Source organism: Camellia sinensis, chromosome 10 (genome assembly GCF_055761805.1).
Source record: "Camellia sinensis isolate YWXY chromosome 10, ASM5576180v1, whole genome shotgun sequence".
NCBI classification, from domain to species: domain Eukaryota; kingdom Viridiplantae; phylum Streptophyta; class Magnoliopsida; order Ericales; family Theaceae; genus Camellia; species Camellia sinensis.
Window position 1 is genome coordinate 129,152,498 of NC_138970.1, and position 19,252 is coordinate 129,171,749.

At 34.7% G+C, this 19,252-nt stretch overlaps 2 protein-coding genes across 9 annotated transcripts in view; both read right to left on the bottom strand.

Moving 5' to 3' along the window:
- The window catches only part of LOC114315987 (DEAD-box ATP-dependent RNA helicase 46), a 34,275-nt gene extending 18,204 nt beyond the window's left edge, over nucleotides 1-16,071 (bottom strand). Inside the window, exons 1-6 of one of the 8 annotated variants that reach the window (XM_082892268.1) lie at nucleotides 15,542-15,979; nucleotides 13,630-13,982; nucleotides 12,239-12,393; nucleotides 11,720-11,787; nucleotides 2,603-8,361; nucleotides 1,580-2,519 (exon numbers count right to left, since the gene is read on the bottom strand). In XM_082892268.1, coding sequence (XP_082748394.1) covers nucleotides 1,692-2,402 — 711 coding nt within the window. In that variant the 5' untranslated portion in view covers nucleotides 2,403-2,519; nucleotides 2,603-8,361; nucleotides 11,720-11,787; ... (1 more) ...; nucleotides 13,630-13,982; nucleotides 15,542-15,979 and the 3' untranslated portion in view covers nucleotides 1,580-1,691. The other 7 variants (XR_014342586.1, XM_082892270.1, XR_014342584.1 and 4 more) reach the window with 7 other exon arrangements.
- Nucleotides 16,072-18,035: 1,964 nt separating this feature from the next.
- LOC145800687 (putative cysteine-rich receptor-like protein kinase 9) lies at nucleotides 18,036-18,801 on the bottom strand. Its single transcript, XM_082890413.1, has 2 exons — nucleotides 18,537-18,801; nucleotides 18,036-18,202 (listed from the first exon to the last, which is right to left on the bottom strand). Exons 1-2 carry the CDS (start codon nucleotides 18,799-18,801, stop codon nucleotides 18,036-18,038), a joined length of 432 nt encoding a protein of 143 aa, XP_082746539.1.
- Between the last annotated feature and the right edge of the window lie 451 nt (nucleotides 18,802-19,252).

A 19,252-nucleotide genomic window follows, 5' to 3' on the forward strand; every position in this document is an offset into this window, starting at 1 on the left:
ACTTCATTTGTAAAAACATTATCACCAAGTTTGGGATTCCAAGAGCAATTGTTGCAGACAATGGAACTCAATTTGACAGTAAGCTAATCAAGAACTTCTGTGCAAAGTTCAAGATCAAGAACTACTTTCCAACCCCAAGCTTTCCACAAAGCAATGGACAAGCAGAAGCATCCAATAAAGTAATTCTGGATGGAATAAAGAAGAGGCTGCAGGCAGCAAAAGGCAAGTGGGTAGACAAATTGCCCAATGTACTCTGGGCATATCGGACTACGCCAAGAAGATCAACAGGGGAATCCCCCTTCGCCATGGCTTATGGCACAGAAGCAGTCATTCCGCTGGATATCGGCATCCCAGGAATCAGAACTCAGGGAGTAGAGAACGGGACTAATGATGTACTCTTAACCCGAGATCTGGATCTTTTAGAAGAAATAAGAGAGAAAGCTGCAATCCAGCTTGCAGCATACCAGCAGCAACTTGCAAAAGCTTAAAACAAAAAAGTCAATCCAAGATAATTTCAGATTAGTGACCTCGTCCTAAGAAAAGTCGTCGGCAACAAGAAGGATCCCAGAGAGGGCAAGCTTGGCCCAAATTGGGAAGGACCCTACAAAATCATCTCGGTAATGGGTAATTGGGCATATCGGCTTGAAGATAATGAGGGCAAAGAGTTGCCAAGACCTTGGAACACTTGTAATTTGAAATTTTTCTATCATTAGAATTTCTTTGTTCCTTTGCCATTCGCCGAAGTAAATAAATATAGATTCAACTGGTTCTCTTTTCAAAATACTTGACATTATCTCTAGAATACATGCATAATGAGAACTCAAGTGAAACTCAAGTTCACATTAGAGGGCAGAGAGAAGAAGAAAGTAGAATATGTTTAACACTTGTTGAAATTTGTGGACAATTTACAAGTTAAGTTAAACCGAAATCCTTATTTAACACTTGTTGAAATTTGTGGACAATTTACAAGTTAAGTTAAACTGAAATCATTGTTTAACACTTGTTGAAATTTGTGAACAATTTACAAGTTAAGTTAAACCGAAATCATTGTTTAACACTTGTTGAAATTTATGGACAATTTACAAGTTGAAGTTAAACCGAAATCATTGTTTAAACACTTGTTAAAATTTGTGAACAATTTACAAGTTGAAGTTAAACCGAAATCCTTATTTAACACTTGTTGAAATTTGTAGACAATTTACAAGTTGAGTTAAACCGAAATCATTAATTAACACTTGTTGAAATTTGTGGACAATTTACAAGTTGAAGTTAAACTGAAATCATTGTTTAAACACTTGTTGAAATTTGTGGACAATTTACAAGTTGAAGTTAAACCCAGATTATTGTTTAAACACTTGTTGAAATTTGTAACAATTTACAAGTTGAGTTAAAACAATATGATGTTCAACACTTGTTAAAAGTTTACAAGTTAAGTTAAACCAAGATGTTTGGCTATCCGAGGTGTGTCACCCCGAGAAGATTGCACAAAGAAGGAAAAGTATGTTAAAGACATGCAGAATATTCTAAGTATAGAATCACACAAAAGCAGTCAAAAGAAGACAAAAGTACAAGCATTCAGTGAAGAAAAGTTGTATCAGCATTCAACAAAAAGATGACACATCGGCCATACAAAGAGCTTACATTATCTCAAAAAGAAAATTCGAAATACAAGAAATAAAAAGACGTGAAAACTAAGATTCCTCAGCATCGGCAGTGAGCTGGGTTGGGACCTCGGAAGGCTGTTGAGAAGCCACCTCGGCCGCCTTTTCTGCCGCAAGCTCAGCATCAATTTCTTGCAAAGTTTCGTCAAGGCTCTTATCGGCAATGGTGACATCGGCTAATACCTTTTCAGGAGCAGCGTCTCTGGGAACCTCATCACCTTTCTCATCTTGAGTCAAGTCTAGGACTTGCTCATTCTGAGAAGGAGACTTGGCCCTAGCAGCATCTTTTGATTTCCTCACTAAAACTTCCTCCTCGGCCTCCTCCTCAGATTCAGAGTCACTGACAGATTGAGCTAGAGTTGGAGTTGGGGCTGGAGGGAATGGAAAAGGAATGAGGTCGACATTTCTGAAGAGCGAGTCCTCGGGAACATTAACCTTCTTTAGAAGAGGCATCCAACCATGGGTGAAACCCTTGTTACATGCCTGCTTCACTTGAATTTCATAAGCCTCCGTGACGTCGGCCATACCTTGAGCATATGCCTTCTCGTCGGCGTCCTTGATTTCAGCCTCTTTGGCGGCCAAGGCTTCTTGAAGCTCTTTTTTGGCTTGGGCCGTCTTCTCCTTGGCCTCTTTTCTTTGAGACTCAGAAACCTTTCTGATGGCTTCGGCAGATTCAGCCTTCTCTTCGGCGTCAGTTTGGGCTTTGATTGCAGCCTCGACTTGGTCCTCCAACTTTTTCATCTTTGATTATAAACTCCTGTTGGCTTTTTGAAGAGCAGAGAACTCCTTCTTCATCTCGGCCAACTTCTCTCGATTTTCGAAAGATTGAATAGAGAAAGAATGGGCATGCTGGATAGCCTGAAAAAACACAAAACAAAAGTTATTAGAAAATTTCTAAGTATGAGAAAGAAAGAAAAAAGTACCAGATGAAAGATACTTACTTGAACAGAACGTTGAAGCATCAAAGCGTAGTTTTCGTACTCGCTCATCTCGGCGTTTCGATTAAGATCGCCGGGGAGGAGCAGAGCAATACTGAGGGCTACGCCGATGTTGATGTCGTCAACACTGTCGTTAGCCATGACTAGCTTATCTTTCAGAATAATTTTTGGAGCCCAGGGGACATCATTCTTTTTAGACCCCGAGGTGATCGCAGAAGATGACCTCGGCTTTTTTGATTTTGGGGATTCTGATTGCTGGGCTTCAGAACGCCTCTTCCCAACAGAGGGTTGAGATTTGTCACTCTCAGCCAACTTGGAGATCGGCAAAGTATCCACAGACTCAGTCTGAGTTACCGTAGGCTTTGGTTGAGCCTTTTTTATCCTTTTTGGCTTTGGAGGCTGGGTTGGAACTGGCTGAGCGTCAACGTCGGTTGGAATGCTGGCTAGAAGATCTTTTGCAATTGGTTTTGGGCGACCCATCTCGGCAGTAGAGACTGTTCGGCGTCGACGGCGACGTTGTGATATTGGAATCAAGTATGGAGCCGAGGTTGATGGCTGATCAGCTGGATCGGAAGTTGACCCTTGATCTGTCCGAGATGTGGACGCAGTCTGTGGAGTTGTGGCGGAAGGTGGAAAAAGGCTTTTCTTCTTCCTCTTAGGGACGTCGGGCAGAACTGACTTATATGTTGGGATAAAGTTGAGAAGCAAAGGCGCCTTCCGTTTGTGAACCAGAAGGTTCAGTAGCTTCTTCAAATCCTTGCTGGGGAGGAAGGATTGACGAAAGTTCTTTGGAAGCTGAGGAAGAACTGCAAAACAGCACAGACATTAGAACAAAATATTGAAAACTTTATGCAAGAAGATAAGAAAACTTATGAGGGGTGGCCCTTACCAGTTCCTTCCCCGAGAACTGTTCGGCTTGAGGGACAAAGATGGAGGTCATCGTTTGGCTGAAACTCCCAATAGCCTGAGACGATGAAGTCATTGTCTCCAGCTCCTTTGTTGGAGTCTGGGAGGTCGGCTACGATTTTATATTCAGTGGATCTCGGCTTGAGGTAATAGACATAGTCCGTGTCTTTTCTAAGGCGACACATGGTATAACAGTACTGAAAATCGGCAAGTGTAATCCTAGCATTCTCTTGTTTGACTAAAGCTATGGTACTAGTAATAACTCGGTAAGAATTGATGGCGAGTTGCATTGGGTTCAACTTATAGAAGTGAAGGATTTGACGAAAAAAATGGTCAAGTGGAAACCGAAGTCCACACTCAATAAAGGCAACCACAGGGAAGGGCATGGAGTTATCTGTAGGCATGATGGAGTCATCATCCCCAACCAACCTCAGATTGACTTCGGCTGGGATTTCAAACTCTTGCCTAAAAAATTCTACCTTTGAGGGGGTGTCTACCCATGTTTCCACATACCCATGATATCGGGATAACTAAAGGTATTGGATTTCAGGAAAAAAATGTTTCAAAAAGGGTTATTGGGACCTCGGCAAAAACCTAGGTTTGAGCTGGTGTAGAAATTTGTAAAGGATGTTTCAGTTTTGCCCTAAATTCTGGGTTCTACAGACAAATCCCAAACCTAAGTCTATGGAAACAAAGTTGAAGGTACGAATCTGGAAAAGACACAAAAAACAGAAAACAAAAACGGAATTTCAGAATCAAGAACAGAGATGGTCTATCAAGAGCATAAAGAATACAAGAAGTATAGGGCCAAGAACAGTGGCAAAAGTACAGGGAAGTGGTGAAGCAGTGCGTGTGTTCAAGATATGGGCAAGGGCAAAATCGTGGAAAAAACACATTCAAATGTATGATTCACAAGATCGAATGTTTAAGCAAAGCAGTAATGGCAGCAAGTTCAAGAACAAATTAAGAAACTGAAATAAGAAGGAATAGTGTATTACCAGAGGAAGAACGAAGCCGGTGTTAAACGTTGCCGAGGTCAGACGGCGGTGGCGGACCGGAGAATCAGCACGAACCTAGTCGAAGAAAGCAAACGCCGGTGGTTGCAGAACTTTGGAAGCTTGAGCAATGGAGGATTTCAAAGGGTAAAGCAAGAAAAGAGAGAAAGAGCTTCAGACGCGAAAGAGTAAAGTGAAAAGACGGAGGAAAGAAAAGAGTTTTTTATTAAACTTGAAACGGCGGCAAAAAAGGAAATTAATGATTCTAGAAAAACGAATCCGTCAAGCGGCGCATACAGGCGCAAAAATGATCTACAAGCACGTCCGAAGTACGATCCAGTAAGAAGAAAACACGTGGCTGAAACAGTTGAGTTGTTTGTGCACGACAGCTCACAAAATTCTTGATCTTTAAGAAGACATGTCAGCCTACAATGATGATCTCGGATTAACCCGATGAATTAGCATGAGGTACTGATATAGGTTCCATCACCTCAGAATGCCGAGGTAATAGAACCTAGGGGACAGTTGTGGGGATATATTTTTGAGTACCAACACGTGGCAAGGTGACGCCGACATGTCAACCGAGGTGCCACGTGTCCTGGTCGTTATGCCGAGGTCATCTCGGTTAGGCTGAGGTTATCTCCGAAGATATCGAAATTCGAGATAAGCGGATAAGAGATAAGGGACAAGAGTCCTAAAATAAAGAAGAGACTTAGCCCAGATAAGGATAAAGCTCTTAGAGAGTTTATCTTTATCTCTTGAGGAGTTCAAAGTAAGTACTGAAGAGGAATCCATAGAAGTCAGGCTTCTATTGGGATTAGGATTGAGGTAACTATAAAAGAGAGGCACCGACATGGATCTAAGGTACGCAATTTATATTCTGTGTAGTGAGTTAAGCACTTTTGATTATCTTTGAGAGATATACTGACTTGATCGTCGGAGTGCCCCCGAGTGGACGAACCACCGCCGGAATCTTCTCTTTCTGTTACAGGTTAGCTAGGTGTCATCTATTCTACCAGTGTTCTCCAGTTGAATACTGAGTTGAGCAGTGTGATCGAAAAATCACTCATACACGTCTAGAAAAACTAGTTGAAAGATCACTTACAAATACCTAATTTTAGTTAAGAGGGGTAGAAAGACATATCACAAAATCAAATACATCTAAAACCATAATTGAGAGAATCACTGTCCACGAAACAGAATTAAAAATGTCCAATTTTATGTTTGGGTTTGGATTACAGAGAATAATGATTTATATGACATTGACACTTTCAGTAAATTAAATATTTAGATTTTATTCACTCATTAACCTATTAAATATTGAGCTTATAAATAAGTACATCAAATTAAAATCATTAATTTAAAAAAAGGAAATTTTTTTAAAGTCCTTAATAATAATAATAATAATAATAATAATAATAACAATAATTTAGAGGATAAAGGACACCAAAAAAATGGATGATGCATCAGGTCCCTCAACTAGAACGCACGCATTTTTAATTCTTTCTTGGACCAAAATACCTTTCACAAATCAACTGAGAACACTCAACTAGATTCCGACGATTGAGTTCCATTCCAAACATCCAACCATCTTCACGAGCAAGAGAACAGGAGAATTAGGGTTTCACAATCATCTTCACTATCGATATTAGGGTTTCATTATCTTCTGCGAAAATCTTTTCCATTCCTTCCTTACAAATTTCTTTGACCCATTTTCACTATTCATCGTCATTTGATTTCATCTTCATCTCAGGACATATCAGTTCGTAATTAGGGTTTTATCATCACTCTGGTAAATTTTCTACAATCCAACAAGTTTTTCTCTGGAAACACAGTTACTAAACCCGCCCAGTCCAGATTTTGTGGATCCAAAAAGGGCCCACTAAGATGAACTTGGGACCCTCTCATGTCCTTTGTTTAAAGTCACCCTCTTTATCACAACAATGATGATTGTCTCTAATATCATGATAGGGAAATGCTATACCCTACCACAAAATATATAATTTTATCATAAAATTGTATAATATTAGTTATACAAAAGTATTTAAAATTGATATAATAAAATATCAATATTTAAAATTGCTATAATAAAATATTTAAAATTTTGTAATCGATATTACAAAAGTTTATAACTTAATTATGATATTTTTTTGTTATGTTAATTTATGGCGAATTTACACATTTTGTGATTAATATTACGAAATTTTATAATAAAGTTACACATTTTGTGGTAAAAAAAAAAAAAGTTTTAGAAAACAAGAATGATTTAAATAGAGGATCTTTATTTCATCTTTTACCTCTCTATGTAGATCATCTAGAACGAAAAATTGATTGATCGGATAATCGTAATTATAAATATTCTTATATTTATTTTTGAAAAAACAGATGACAATAATTATTTTAAACATATACTACTTGTTTTTTTAAGAATAATTAGAATAAAATTATGTGATTATGATTTTCATATCAATCTAATAATTTCATCATATTGTAAAAAAATGAGTGTCAAATATAAATTAAAAAATATAGCATATGATGAAATTATGTAGTTAGGATTATCATGATAATTTGATTTTTTAAATTTGATTAATTAATTAATTTATTTATTTTTGAATGCTTTTACTGTGCATGAAGATAAAAGCTGCAGGACTCCAATCATCTTAATGGTCCTAATTGGACTAGAAATCAACCGCTTCACCCGAATTTTTTATTTATTTTTTATTTTTTTTGAGAAAGCGATAAATTAATAACAATAATGATTAAGACCCCCAAATTTAGATCTTTATGACGTCTAAAATGATCTAAACCATTCATGTAAGAGAAAGAGAGCGGGAAAAAAAAATTTGGTGGGCTAACTCATTTTCCAATTAATAAATTAAATTCAAAATTTTAATTTGAATTCAAATTATTTTAAATTTTATGAGTTTTGGACTCAATTTAGAAAATATAATGTTTAACAAATCATAATCTGAGAACATCTACATCAGTCTCAACCAATGTAAATTTTGATTAAATATAGTTAATAAATTATAAAATTCTTACTCCACTAGTCTCAACATATTATTCCAAACTAGCTTTTGGTTAACTTTACTATAGTATATCACTACATGTAACGATACAATGTTCACAAGGTATATAATATTTTATCATTTATTGACCTGACATCTTGTCTGTCATCCGGCCAAACATCCTGCTAGACAATCAGCCGCTGCACAATTTTTTTTTTATTTTTTTTATTTTATAGGAATATGAAACTGTATAGATATATCCTAAACACTTTTGATGTCTGGGCAGAAAACTGCTACTGGGCGCAATTGTTTTATTTTTTTTTAATATCAAACTGCATATATATAACAATACAAAATTAACTTCTCCTATACTACTTTGATTGTTTTTTAACAATACAAAATAAATATTTTATAAAATTTAATTTTAGAATAGAAGATCTGATATAGTGTGTACATACAAAAAATGCTAGCCAAAATAGAAAAGTAGTTTTTTAGTTATAATTTGACTCAAAATTTATTGAGACTGATGTACATGCTCTAACACATTCATAAGTCTTTGATTCGTTATTCAAAATTTTGAAAGTAGAATAAATTTCATAAATATTTGATTCATCAATTTTTTTTTTTTCAATCAGGAAGAAAATCCTTATTATAAAACCAGTAAAAGATGAGTTTTTTTTTTAAATCAGGAAGCAAATTTCAGCAAACTGGCTCCGTTTCTCACCTTCTCGGAAATTGAATGCGACAAAGGATGACTCAGGGAATGCTTCATGTAATTCAGTAATGATCTCATGCAAATAGAGTTGATACAACCCATTGGGCAAAACTTCAGTCGAAAAGCAAGAGTCAAAAACTGCAAAAATACAAATACACCATAAAACCACCAAAAATAACATAAAAATCAGCGTGTATTCTTAACAGAGAAGGAAAAGGGCACCCACGGGTTTTTTAAGGGTCAAACTGACCAAACACCCAAAAAAAAGAGTCTAACCTTCAAGCAGTATCTGCTCCAATGTAGGACAAATACAAGGCGCACACATTTTTCCTTTTTTAAGAAGTAAAAGAACCTAATTTGGGCAATAAAAAAAAATCTATTTTTCAAGTGTGACAAAACATATATAATTGACATGCCACATATACATATTTATATATATAATTCAAACCCAAGAGAGTGACCACTGAAAGCATCAATGCCATCCAAGGCATGCCTCTCATAGCAAGCAACGAGAGAAACTTTCATAGTTCGACTAGAACCATATTGTGTATACTGTCACAATAAAGCAATTCAGTTCCTCTATGTGTATATAAATTCCCACACAAACAGAGTGCCAGACTCTGACAGTTGAAGTTGGAGAAGAGCAATGGCTTCATGGCTTCTTCTCTGCCAAATTGTCCGCTGTTTGTGTTCGCCGCCAAGTATTTACTCAAGCACGAGGGGCAGTTGTGTGAGACACAGCAGTTTCTTTGGAGGGAAAGTAGTTTTAAATCAAGGTGTTGGATACTCTGTTATTCTTGGATTCGGGGCCTTCTTTGCTGTCTTCACCTCCTTCCTGGTATTACCCCCTTCCTATCTCTACACTGTATTATTATTCATAGGGCTCACACTTGTAATTAGTGGCAATATTGAATAAACCCACTATTTGGGGAATTGTGTCTCATAGAATGGGTTTATTGAGAAATTTTGTGGGTGTATTTAGAATTATCCAGAATCTTGTTGAAAAGTTTTAGCCATTGGAATCCTAAAAAATCCCTTCATAAAATCTTCTCCTACCCCATGGAGTTGCACTTATTTTTCATCCTGCCTCAAACGAGCTTGGATTAAAACACTACATTCATCCTGACTACATGTATACTTTAAAAAAAAAAAAATTTCATATCCCTCACTAGCATTTTTTTGTTCTCCTCTTCACATATATATTTTATTTCCCTTTCAAATTCCATTGTGTTGTATCGATTTTTTGTTGTATCGATCTTTTGAAATTTTTTTTAAGTACTGACGAAAATTTTCAAAAAAAATACCCAGAATGAATGCAATAGTAGGATATCCTAGCCGCATTCTATGCACTTTTGTGAAAAAATTTATGTCGCATTTATTGATTCTCTTTTGACACATTTACTTTCCCTGTCAAATTTCATTGCAAGGTATTGATCTAATTTTCATTCTCGGTTTCTTTTGAACAATTTATTTAATTTTTTTTCCCTTCATGACAGTGTTAGGGTTTCAAATGAGCTAGGATCAAAACATCCCAAGGCAGCAAAATACTCAGTCTTTGTAACAGTGACAGAGTCTCTTCTAATAGGGATATTGTTCATGTCAATTATAATGACTACTAGAAACCATTTTGCTGTCATTCTCACAGAGAGCAAAGACATGCAAAAAGCTGTTGCTCAATTTGATTTACCTTCTTGCCATTACCATGGTCCTCAACAGTGTTCAACCTGTTATTTCTGGTATTAACCCATTCAAAAACTCAACTCTTGTTCTAATGTTTATAATTTTCCCTTTATTTTTATGAATTTGAAAAGACAAAAAAAAATTAAATTAAAAATTTGTTAATGAGTTTTCTTCAACCACAAGAGAGAATGATGCAGTTCGGTGAATCGATGCAGAAACAAAGCAACAAAACACAACAATTTCAGACAAATCTAAGGGTTTCAATTTCCTCCAAACCAATGTTCGATCAAATATGAAATCGCTGTCTCATTTCTCTCTCTCGAAGTGCGAATTAGTTACTTGGTGAATGAGAGGAGAGATCTGGATTTGTGTAATTTAAACTACAGATCAGTTGAGAAAATAATCAGAAATTAGAAAACGATTTATGGAGAAAATAATCAATTAAGAAAATAATCAAACAAATTAGAAATTATATACGAATGATTTATATATGTAGAGAAAGAGAGTGTAGAGAGAGACGATGAATTGAACTCACAAAGAAATCGGTATCAAACGAGAAATCTGCCGCCGGAGATGCGTTCATGTTTCTGAATTGGAGAAACAATGGCTGGTGGTGGTCAGTGGTGGTGCTCGTGTGTCTGTGTGAGATGCCGATGGGGAGAGAGAGAGAGAGGGAGGTATGAGAATGATGTAAATAGTGATATAAGTTTATAAAATATTTTTGTATTAAACAAAATCTAGATTATAACTACAATTTCTAGTTTATTGGCAATAAAAATAAAAATTTCTCATATCCACTAAAAAATTTATAAATATTTAAGAATATCTAGAATTTTGTTTTTATTATTTATAATAAAAATATAATTTCTCTAGAGAATGAGAGGGTTTGGGACAAAAATAGGTATGGATCTAAAATGAGAGGGAGTGTGGCATAAGTTTTTTAATTCTTAAATTCAAATAATTTTCATATACTTAGAAGGAAAATATTTTTTAATTTTCTAAAAAAATCGCTAAATTCAAAAAAAATATAAAATATAATATTTTACAACATGAAATGTATGTTGTCTTAAGTGCAAATATTTTATGACATTTTTGTATGCCGTGAAAATATACATTTATTTTCACGGCATACTTTTGCATGTCAAAAAAAATCGAATTGAATTTTTTTTTTTTTTTAAAGAAGTTTTCACGACATTCATTAGCATTTCGTGTAAAGTTATAATATTTTACAACATGAAATGTATATCGTCTTAAGTACAAATATTTTACGACATATTTTTGTAAGTCGTGAAACCATATACTTTTTACGACATACTTTTGTACGCCATAAATATATGAATTAACGACTTACATGGTATGTATGCTATTATTGACAAAACATTAACGGCTTGCGAAAAAAAAAATGTCATAGAATGTACTAACTATGACATGCATTTAATGCATGCCGTAAACATGATGCCGTAAATAGTTAGTTTTGTTGTAGTGTTAGTACGTTTCACACAAAACACGTAAAATGATTTCTTATTATATAATCTATTAAGCAAGCAACATTGACCAAATTACAGTACACAATCCCACTCCAAACCCCTCATAAGGGGGTAGCACAGCGTACGACATTTAGCTCCTCCTTGGAGCAAATATCGCACCTGCGACAAAAAGTAAAGATGGAAAATAATGAACATAAGTCCTGAAGCTTCACATCAGACCTCCAGCAATCACAGAAGTTTTCACAAAAAACACTAAGATCACATATCAAAGTAAACTTGCATAGACTTCTGGCCAATATAGAGTCGCAAATATAGAAAGAAATTCATACCTCTCGAAGAAGCTCTGAAGGAAAACCAGTAGCTTCAAATGATGTTAAAGGAGGGGCACATTATCTCCCTGATGAAAATTGAAACAAAAACACCCTAATCCATTACAACAATATAAACTGCACAACGAAAATATAAAGGAATACATAGTGGAAAATTGAAGGAGATCCTAAAACACCATGGAATTTCCCAAATGCATGTCTAGTGTAAAAGGCATGAGCCAGAAGAATTCCAATAAAGAGCGAGCGAAGTCTGGGGGTGCAACTTAATTAATCATACTGTTGTAAACTAATAAACTACATTTAATTGTAATATTCTATACTGAAAACAAGATTGTTCTACTTGAGAACCTTTCTGTCTTCATAATCATCAAAGAAAGCATCATGAGCGACGACCCAAGGATTCCAATATTGAAAGTAAAATACAGAACCCAATGTTCAATCAAATGGAATGCCTAAGAAGCAAAAATATTGCAGATTATAAGTAAGCAACCTAATGTACAAATATTGTTAGATGCTTACACTAATAGTAATTTCATGCTGACGGCAATAAGATTCGACGGATGGGCCATTTCCAACAGCCAAAAGCCATAACCTCTGCCAGAAGACCCTCCATGTCCAACGCCTATCTCCTCATTAGGAACATTTTGAGAATGATCTGATCCACCTTTCCCACTCTAATGCAAAATAAGAGCAATTAGTTTAGCAAGCCAACAAGAATAGGACCAAACCATCACAGAAGGAAGTGGAAGCATGGACTAATGCATAAATTCTACCAAAGCAAATTAAAGATTTAAAGATAACCCCTCAATTCTTAGCTACACACACTTCATGTTTACCAAAATCGATATTTTCCCAAGCAAGTTTTTCATAACTTGCACCAAACACAACATTTTAACTGTCTCAAAAGTAGATGTGACTGCAACCCATTGCAAAACTAAAAATGATGTGATAAATTTAGAACTTTCATTACAACAAGAATTGAAAACCAAACTTGGCAAGGACTTCATAGTGTGGTGTATCCTGGCTTTCATCACAGAACAAAATCCTGTCCAAAACGTCAAACTAAATTAAAATTACTGGCATAAATTCAAGAAATAGACGAACAAGATGTCTGAGGTACTAACATCATCAACCTAGAGCTCATTAATAGTCATCGAGGTGACACAAATGTAATGGTTACCCATGCTTTTATGAACAAAGTTTCTAATCCCTTTTGAATTCTTGTGCATAGTTTCCCAAGCAATGATTTCAACAAAATCAAAGCCCGTCCTAGTTCACTTGCCTAGTGTCAGTAAATCAGCTCTATACTGATTCATTTAAAAAATCAACTAGATATATTCATGGAAGCCAAGTGCATCAATATTAAGAGCACTCAATCCACGCAAGCACTTCCCAAAAGCCACTGCACAATGTCAATTGAGCCAGTTATGGGTGTTCAAACAGTCAGATGCAATAAATACACCTCATCAAAAAGGGTGAAGACAACAACCAAACAAAGAGAGGACGCAAAGGAAACGAAAATTATTAAACTAATAGTATATTATCCACTTAGATGTTAATACATTATTAAAAACTGTGCTGAAGTAAATTAGAATTTATCCAAGTATAGTCCACTAACATAGGTCCTGTACTGTAAAATTTATCCATAAACAACTGGAATTTTTTTTTTTTTTTTTTGAATATATATATGACCACCGTTCAACACCTCAAGCAAAGCAAAATCAGGGCACACAAGCCTAAATCAAGAATCATCATCCAACTTCCAACCTCCCAACAGGTTGATAGGTTCACAAGTCTAGATATTTCACAAGGTAACCTGAGTGACATCAATAGCAGCACTACTGGTTGACTCTCTGAACAAACTGTAAAGACAAAAAAGCAAAGCTTGTAAACATGAGTAGAACACAGACCTGATAACTCCGTGTTCCTGTATCAAGCTTAGACCCACTATTGCTACCTCCATTATATCTATCGTCATCATCGTTGAAGATACTGTCACAATGTCCATGAGAAGATTGTTCAACTTGAACCGAAGAACTTACAGGTGCTGCAGACAGCTTTTGTGGTGGAGCTGAGCCCGTGTGTGAAGAGGCAGCGGGCTTCTCATACCGAGTGACATTGGTCTCCGGATTCCAGAAGTAAAGATAACCAGTTTTACAATCAACTAGCCCTTTCCAAGGCTTGGGAAGAGTGGGGTCCTCTGGAGCATAACGTGGACCAGCAAAAGAGACGGTTGCAGTAGCCATCATTAAAGAGTTTCAATCTCAAGGATCAGAAGCAGGCAACAGCAATGCACATAAAATTAGATTGGTGATTTTCCCATTTTGGGTTGGGGGAATTTGGCAAGTCTAGGAAGGAAAGAAAGCTTGCACTGAACCACCAATGTTAATGTTAACTTTAAAAATATTTTGCGTAAACAATATGAGGATGGTAAACACTAACTCAACAAACAAAATGGTTTACATACAAATCCAGCAGACATTGGCCTCGTTTGGGAAGTGGCTATTTTAGTAGGCTATTTTAGTTTTTGACTATTTTAAGTAGGCTAAAATTTTTGTGTTTGGGAAGATGATTGGATTTTTTTGTGGTTGGATGTGATGTTTGTGAGAGAAAAAGTGAAATGATTATGGGTTTGATGTGATATTTTGTCTTATTAGCTATTTTAGCCTATTTTGTCTTTTTGTGATTTTTAGCCTAAATTTGGCTATTTTTTTTCTTCCCAAACACCCCCATTAACTATAGTAAAGGTATCCACAGAGCAGTGAGAAGAGACTTTCAGACTACTAACATGTGAAAAATAAAATGGATTTTAGGGTGACCCAATTGGAAACCACTGCATTTTACAAGTAAATAACCAAGGTCTGCTGCCCAACACTATCCTACAAGAAGCAAAATTCAGTATTGAAGCAAACTGAGATAGTTTTGTGTGTGCGCGGAAACGAGAGGCCTTGAGAAGAACTCCAGGCCCAAATTCTAGCTAGTCACCTTTCTCTGGACCACTGCATTGTTCTTCAAAGGTAATCACAAATATGACATGCATACACAGGTCATAGTCGAATTAAAACCAAAAACGTTATGATAAATTTAGACATATTAGTAACAACAACCAAAGAAACAACCTAACACACGCTTAGATTTAAGGGGAAATAAACCACATCAACAAATACGTATGCATAAACATAAGCATGAATTATAGCATATTTTTTTCATGTTACTACAGAAAGTAACAAATTTGAACCACAAACATATAAGCCTATTTACCACAAGTTTTAAGCTGATTATTGCATTTCTGTATATTGTTTATCATATCACATTGTTTTGGACAGAGATCAGATTGTTTTCTTGTTCATTTGGATCATATTTTCTCAAAAGCAACCCTTTAAATAAGGAAATTTGAAAGAAACAAACATATAAACCTATTTACCTTAGGATTGCTAAAAAAAATAGCAAATTCAAAATTTTCATTGAACGATTAATTAATTTGGTTGTGTTCTAAAAAATTTGCCGTTAGACTAAAGATTTTATCTCTACAAATATCAGAACAACAAACCCCATGAACAGAAATCTGGCATATACTATCTTCCATCACAAATCAAGTTAATTCTGATGGAAGTCACTCCGATTTCACGATCGGATCCAATTCTGCCACGGTATACCGTGTTAATTGTTATTCAACAAGAGTTTTCTCCATTCAAGTAAATGAAACAGAAAGTATAATTTCACTAATCCAAATCAAAATCCAAAAACCCTAAACCACCAATCACACAATACAATTTCGACTCGAAATCAAACCAATAAATAGCGAGCATATGAGAACAATACCTTAGCAGAATTGGATCCGATCACGGAATCGGAGTGCCTTCCATTATAATTATCCTGATTGTTGTAGTCCTCGTACGAGCAAACAATGTCATCGGTGGTGGCGAAATCAAACCCTTTCGAAGCAGAGTTGTTACGACCCGATGATCCGGAAGCCATGCTCAAAGTTTAAAAATGCGAGCTTTGATCGAAGCACAGAGAGAGTGAAAAGCTAGGGTTCGCAGAGACGACGATAGAGAAAAAGAAGTTCGTTTTGATCGATCTTAGCTAACATAACAAGGAGTCTGAATGAATGAAGGAGGGGAGAGAGTTTCATTTCATATACTAATAATTACACCAATGTGCTGAGAAGTTTTTTCTTTCTTAAAAAAAAAAAAAAAATGATTGTGAATGGGTGAAGATTGTCTTGCCTCGGAGTTAAAGGAGGGATTTGTCGGAAATTGTTAGTTTTTTTTTTTTTAAATTTAAAAACAAAAAAAATCGGATTTAGCTTGTTTGGTTTTATTTTTCAAAAATTATTTTTAAAAAATTAAATTTTTTATTTTTTATTTTTTTTACTGAATTTTTTTGATATTTTTAATAATTTTTTTAATTTTTAGATATATCTAATATAAATATATTTAAAAAGTATAATATTTGTGAATTTTTTTTAAAAAAAAATTCACTAAATACTAAAAATACAAAAAAATATATAAAAATTCGGTACATTTTCATATTTTTGTGTATTTATTAATTTTTAATATTTTTTTTCAAATATTTTAGTTTTTAGATACATCTAAGTTAGTGCATTTAAAAAAGTAAAAAAATTACTTAAAATTTTAAAAATATTTACTAAAAACAAAAAAAAATACAAACAATTGAATCTAGAAAATTAAAATCAAACACAATAATTGAAATTTTTTTTAGTAGCAATTTTCAGGACATGCTAATGCATGTTGTGTAAAGTTATAATATTTTACGACATAAAATATATGTTGTCTTAAGTGCAAATATTTTACGACATATTTTTATATGCCATGAAAATATATTTTTTTACGACATACTTTTAGATGCCATAAAAAAATTGATTTAAAATTTTTTCCAGTAGAAATTTTCACGACATGCTAATGCATGTCGTGTAAAGTTATAATATTTTATAACATGAAATGTATGTCGTCTTAAGTGTAAATATTTTATGACAGATTTTTGTAAGTCGTAAAAATATACATTTTTTATAACATACTTTTACATGCCATAAATATATGAATTAACGACTTATATGATATGAATGCCGTTATTGACAAAATATGAACAGCTTGCAAAAAAAAATATCGTAAAATGTACTAATTACGACATACATTTAATGCATGCCATAAATATAATACCGTAAATAATTAATTTTTTTGTAGTGAAAATTAATAATTAATTGTTTGGTTAATACTGGAAGAGAATTGAACCCCCAATATCTCCTTACAAGTACTTAAGTCTTGCCCCTATGCCACTAAGCTACAAGGCTCTGGGTATGGTCACCAAATACTTGAACAAAGTCACGAATCGAATTATCTATAAACTCATAAAAAAAGTGGAGCACACTATGAATAATCTCAACGGATAATATGAAATGAACTTTTGTATATAGCACAATGTACAACTCAAGTTGTGGGCTTTTTCCGCCTGCAAGTCACACACACATTTAGCATTAGTGTTACATAAGAAAGAAACTCTCTCATTATTTTCATAATAACAAATAGTAATTATACCCATTATTAATTTGCAACTGAATTGGTTTTAAGAAACAAATTTAATTCATAACTGTCAAAAAATAAACACAACAAAATAATTTTTTAAAAAAATTGTTTTATTAAAAAGAGCAAATTATATAGTTAGTCCCTGTACTTTAGCTCTTATGTCATTTTGATCCCTATAATTTCAATTGAATCAATTTTGACTCTCAATTTTTTATTTTGCCTCAAATTTGTCCAATTGCTTCCAATTTTTAGCATTTTTTAATGGTAAAATGTGTACATCAGTGACATGTTATACTTTTAGGAACAAAATTGTAATCTTAATCGCAGTGATTTAACCTTAACTAATTCAATGAAATTTATTTTGCCAAAAACCCTAACAACGTTATCAATTAGACTAAATTGATATAAAATCTAAAATTAAGAATCAAAATTGAGCCAATTGAAATTTAGAGACTAAAATGACACATGCAGCAAAATGTAAGGACTACCCATGTAATTTGCCCTACTAAAAATGGCCAACATGGGCACCCCTTCTTACAATTTGGAGGTGAAGAAGGTAGTTATATATGCTTCAACTATTCAATATGAAAAAGGGGTTTTAATTATCAACTGTTATGCATCGTATTAGTCATTATGTAATAAGATTTTAGACTTTTTGTTATGTTATTTATTAGTATATCGATTGATATATGACTTCATTATCAATACGGATACATATCATGTTTTTGAAAGCCCGTATATTGTCAGAAACGTATATTGTCATGGGTGCACTATGAAAGCCCGTATATTGCCAGAAACATATCGCCACTCATCATTCCCGTTGCAAATTTACGTTGAGAACCTAATTGCGCCGCTTGGCTTCGTAGCTTTACAAGCAATGGTCCCAGTGCCTGTTTAAACGGAGCCACATCAGAGACATTTTCAGGGTTCCGCACACCTGCCAGATTAGTTTGCAGTGTTCCCCAGGCTATAGTTTTGTATGAGGACCTTTGTTCAGGAAATTTTTTGCAATATATCATAAATATTATTATGGTATTATAGAAAATCTATCCACATTATACCAAGTTTGTAAATTAAATGTAAAGCAGCACATCAGTTCTACATACTCAGAAAGGAATTTATAATTTTAGTCTAAGATGCATCTATAAATTGGCCCGGCCTCATAGTGAGAAGATTAAATCTACACTCTACATTTGAAGTTTTACTTTTAGGGGAATAGAGATGGAGAATTAATATCCACTCCATTGCCTCCCATTGTCATCCCTAATGACAGATATCGAGTTCAACATCTCCTCTACAAAGCACTATTGCATTAACTATATCAGAGTTTTGACCAAGAGAAGCACTGTAAAATCCATGACTGTTAATGGTTGAGGAGAAAGAAGAAAGGAGGGTCTTGAGGTTTGCCTCATAAGTAGCAGTGTTGTTATTTGGATTAGGCACACAGTAACTGAATGTGAAATTAGGCTGAGCAGTGGTGATGGTAATGGTGATGAGGGTATGTGAAAGGAAGAAAAACAATCTCCAATAAACCATTTTTACTGTATCTATATATATATATATATATTCTATCATAAGAATAGGTACTTCCGCATCTGCCTTCTTTAAAATGCTTGCTCTGTTTCTTATGTATTACAAATGAGGAAGGCTTGCGTATTTGTAGAACAAGCTGCTGCCACTTTTCTCACCAATACAAGTATGCCAAGTGTTGGCTAATCTAGCCTCAAATTTCAAATGGACGGATCTACTAACGAGTTGAGGAGAAGTTATTCTTTCATCTTGGGACACCGCCACGTGGTGTTCTAATGGTGTTGAAATTAGTAAAGAGAGTAGGGTTTACGAATTTATGTTGAGTGATTGAGAAAAGTGAGAAGATATATTGAATTGTGATTGGTGTGGGATATAACCACGTGACGCTCCGGATTTGGGGTGGCTATTGTGCGAGGTGCACAGCAATCACTGTTGTGCAGCCAAATGAGCTCATTTC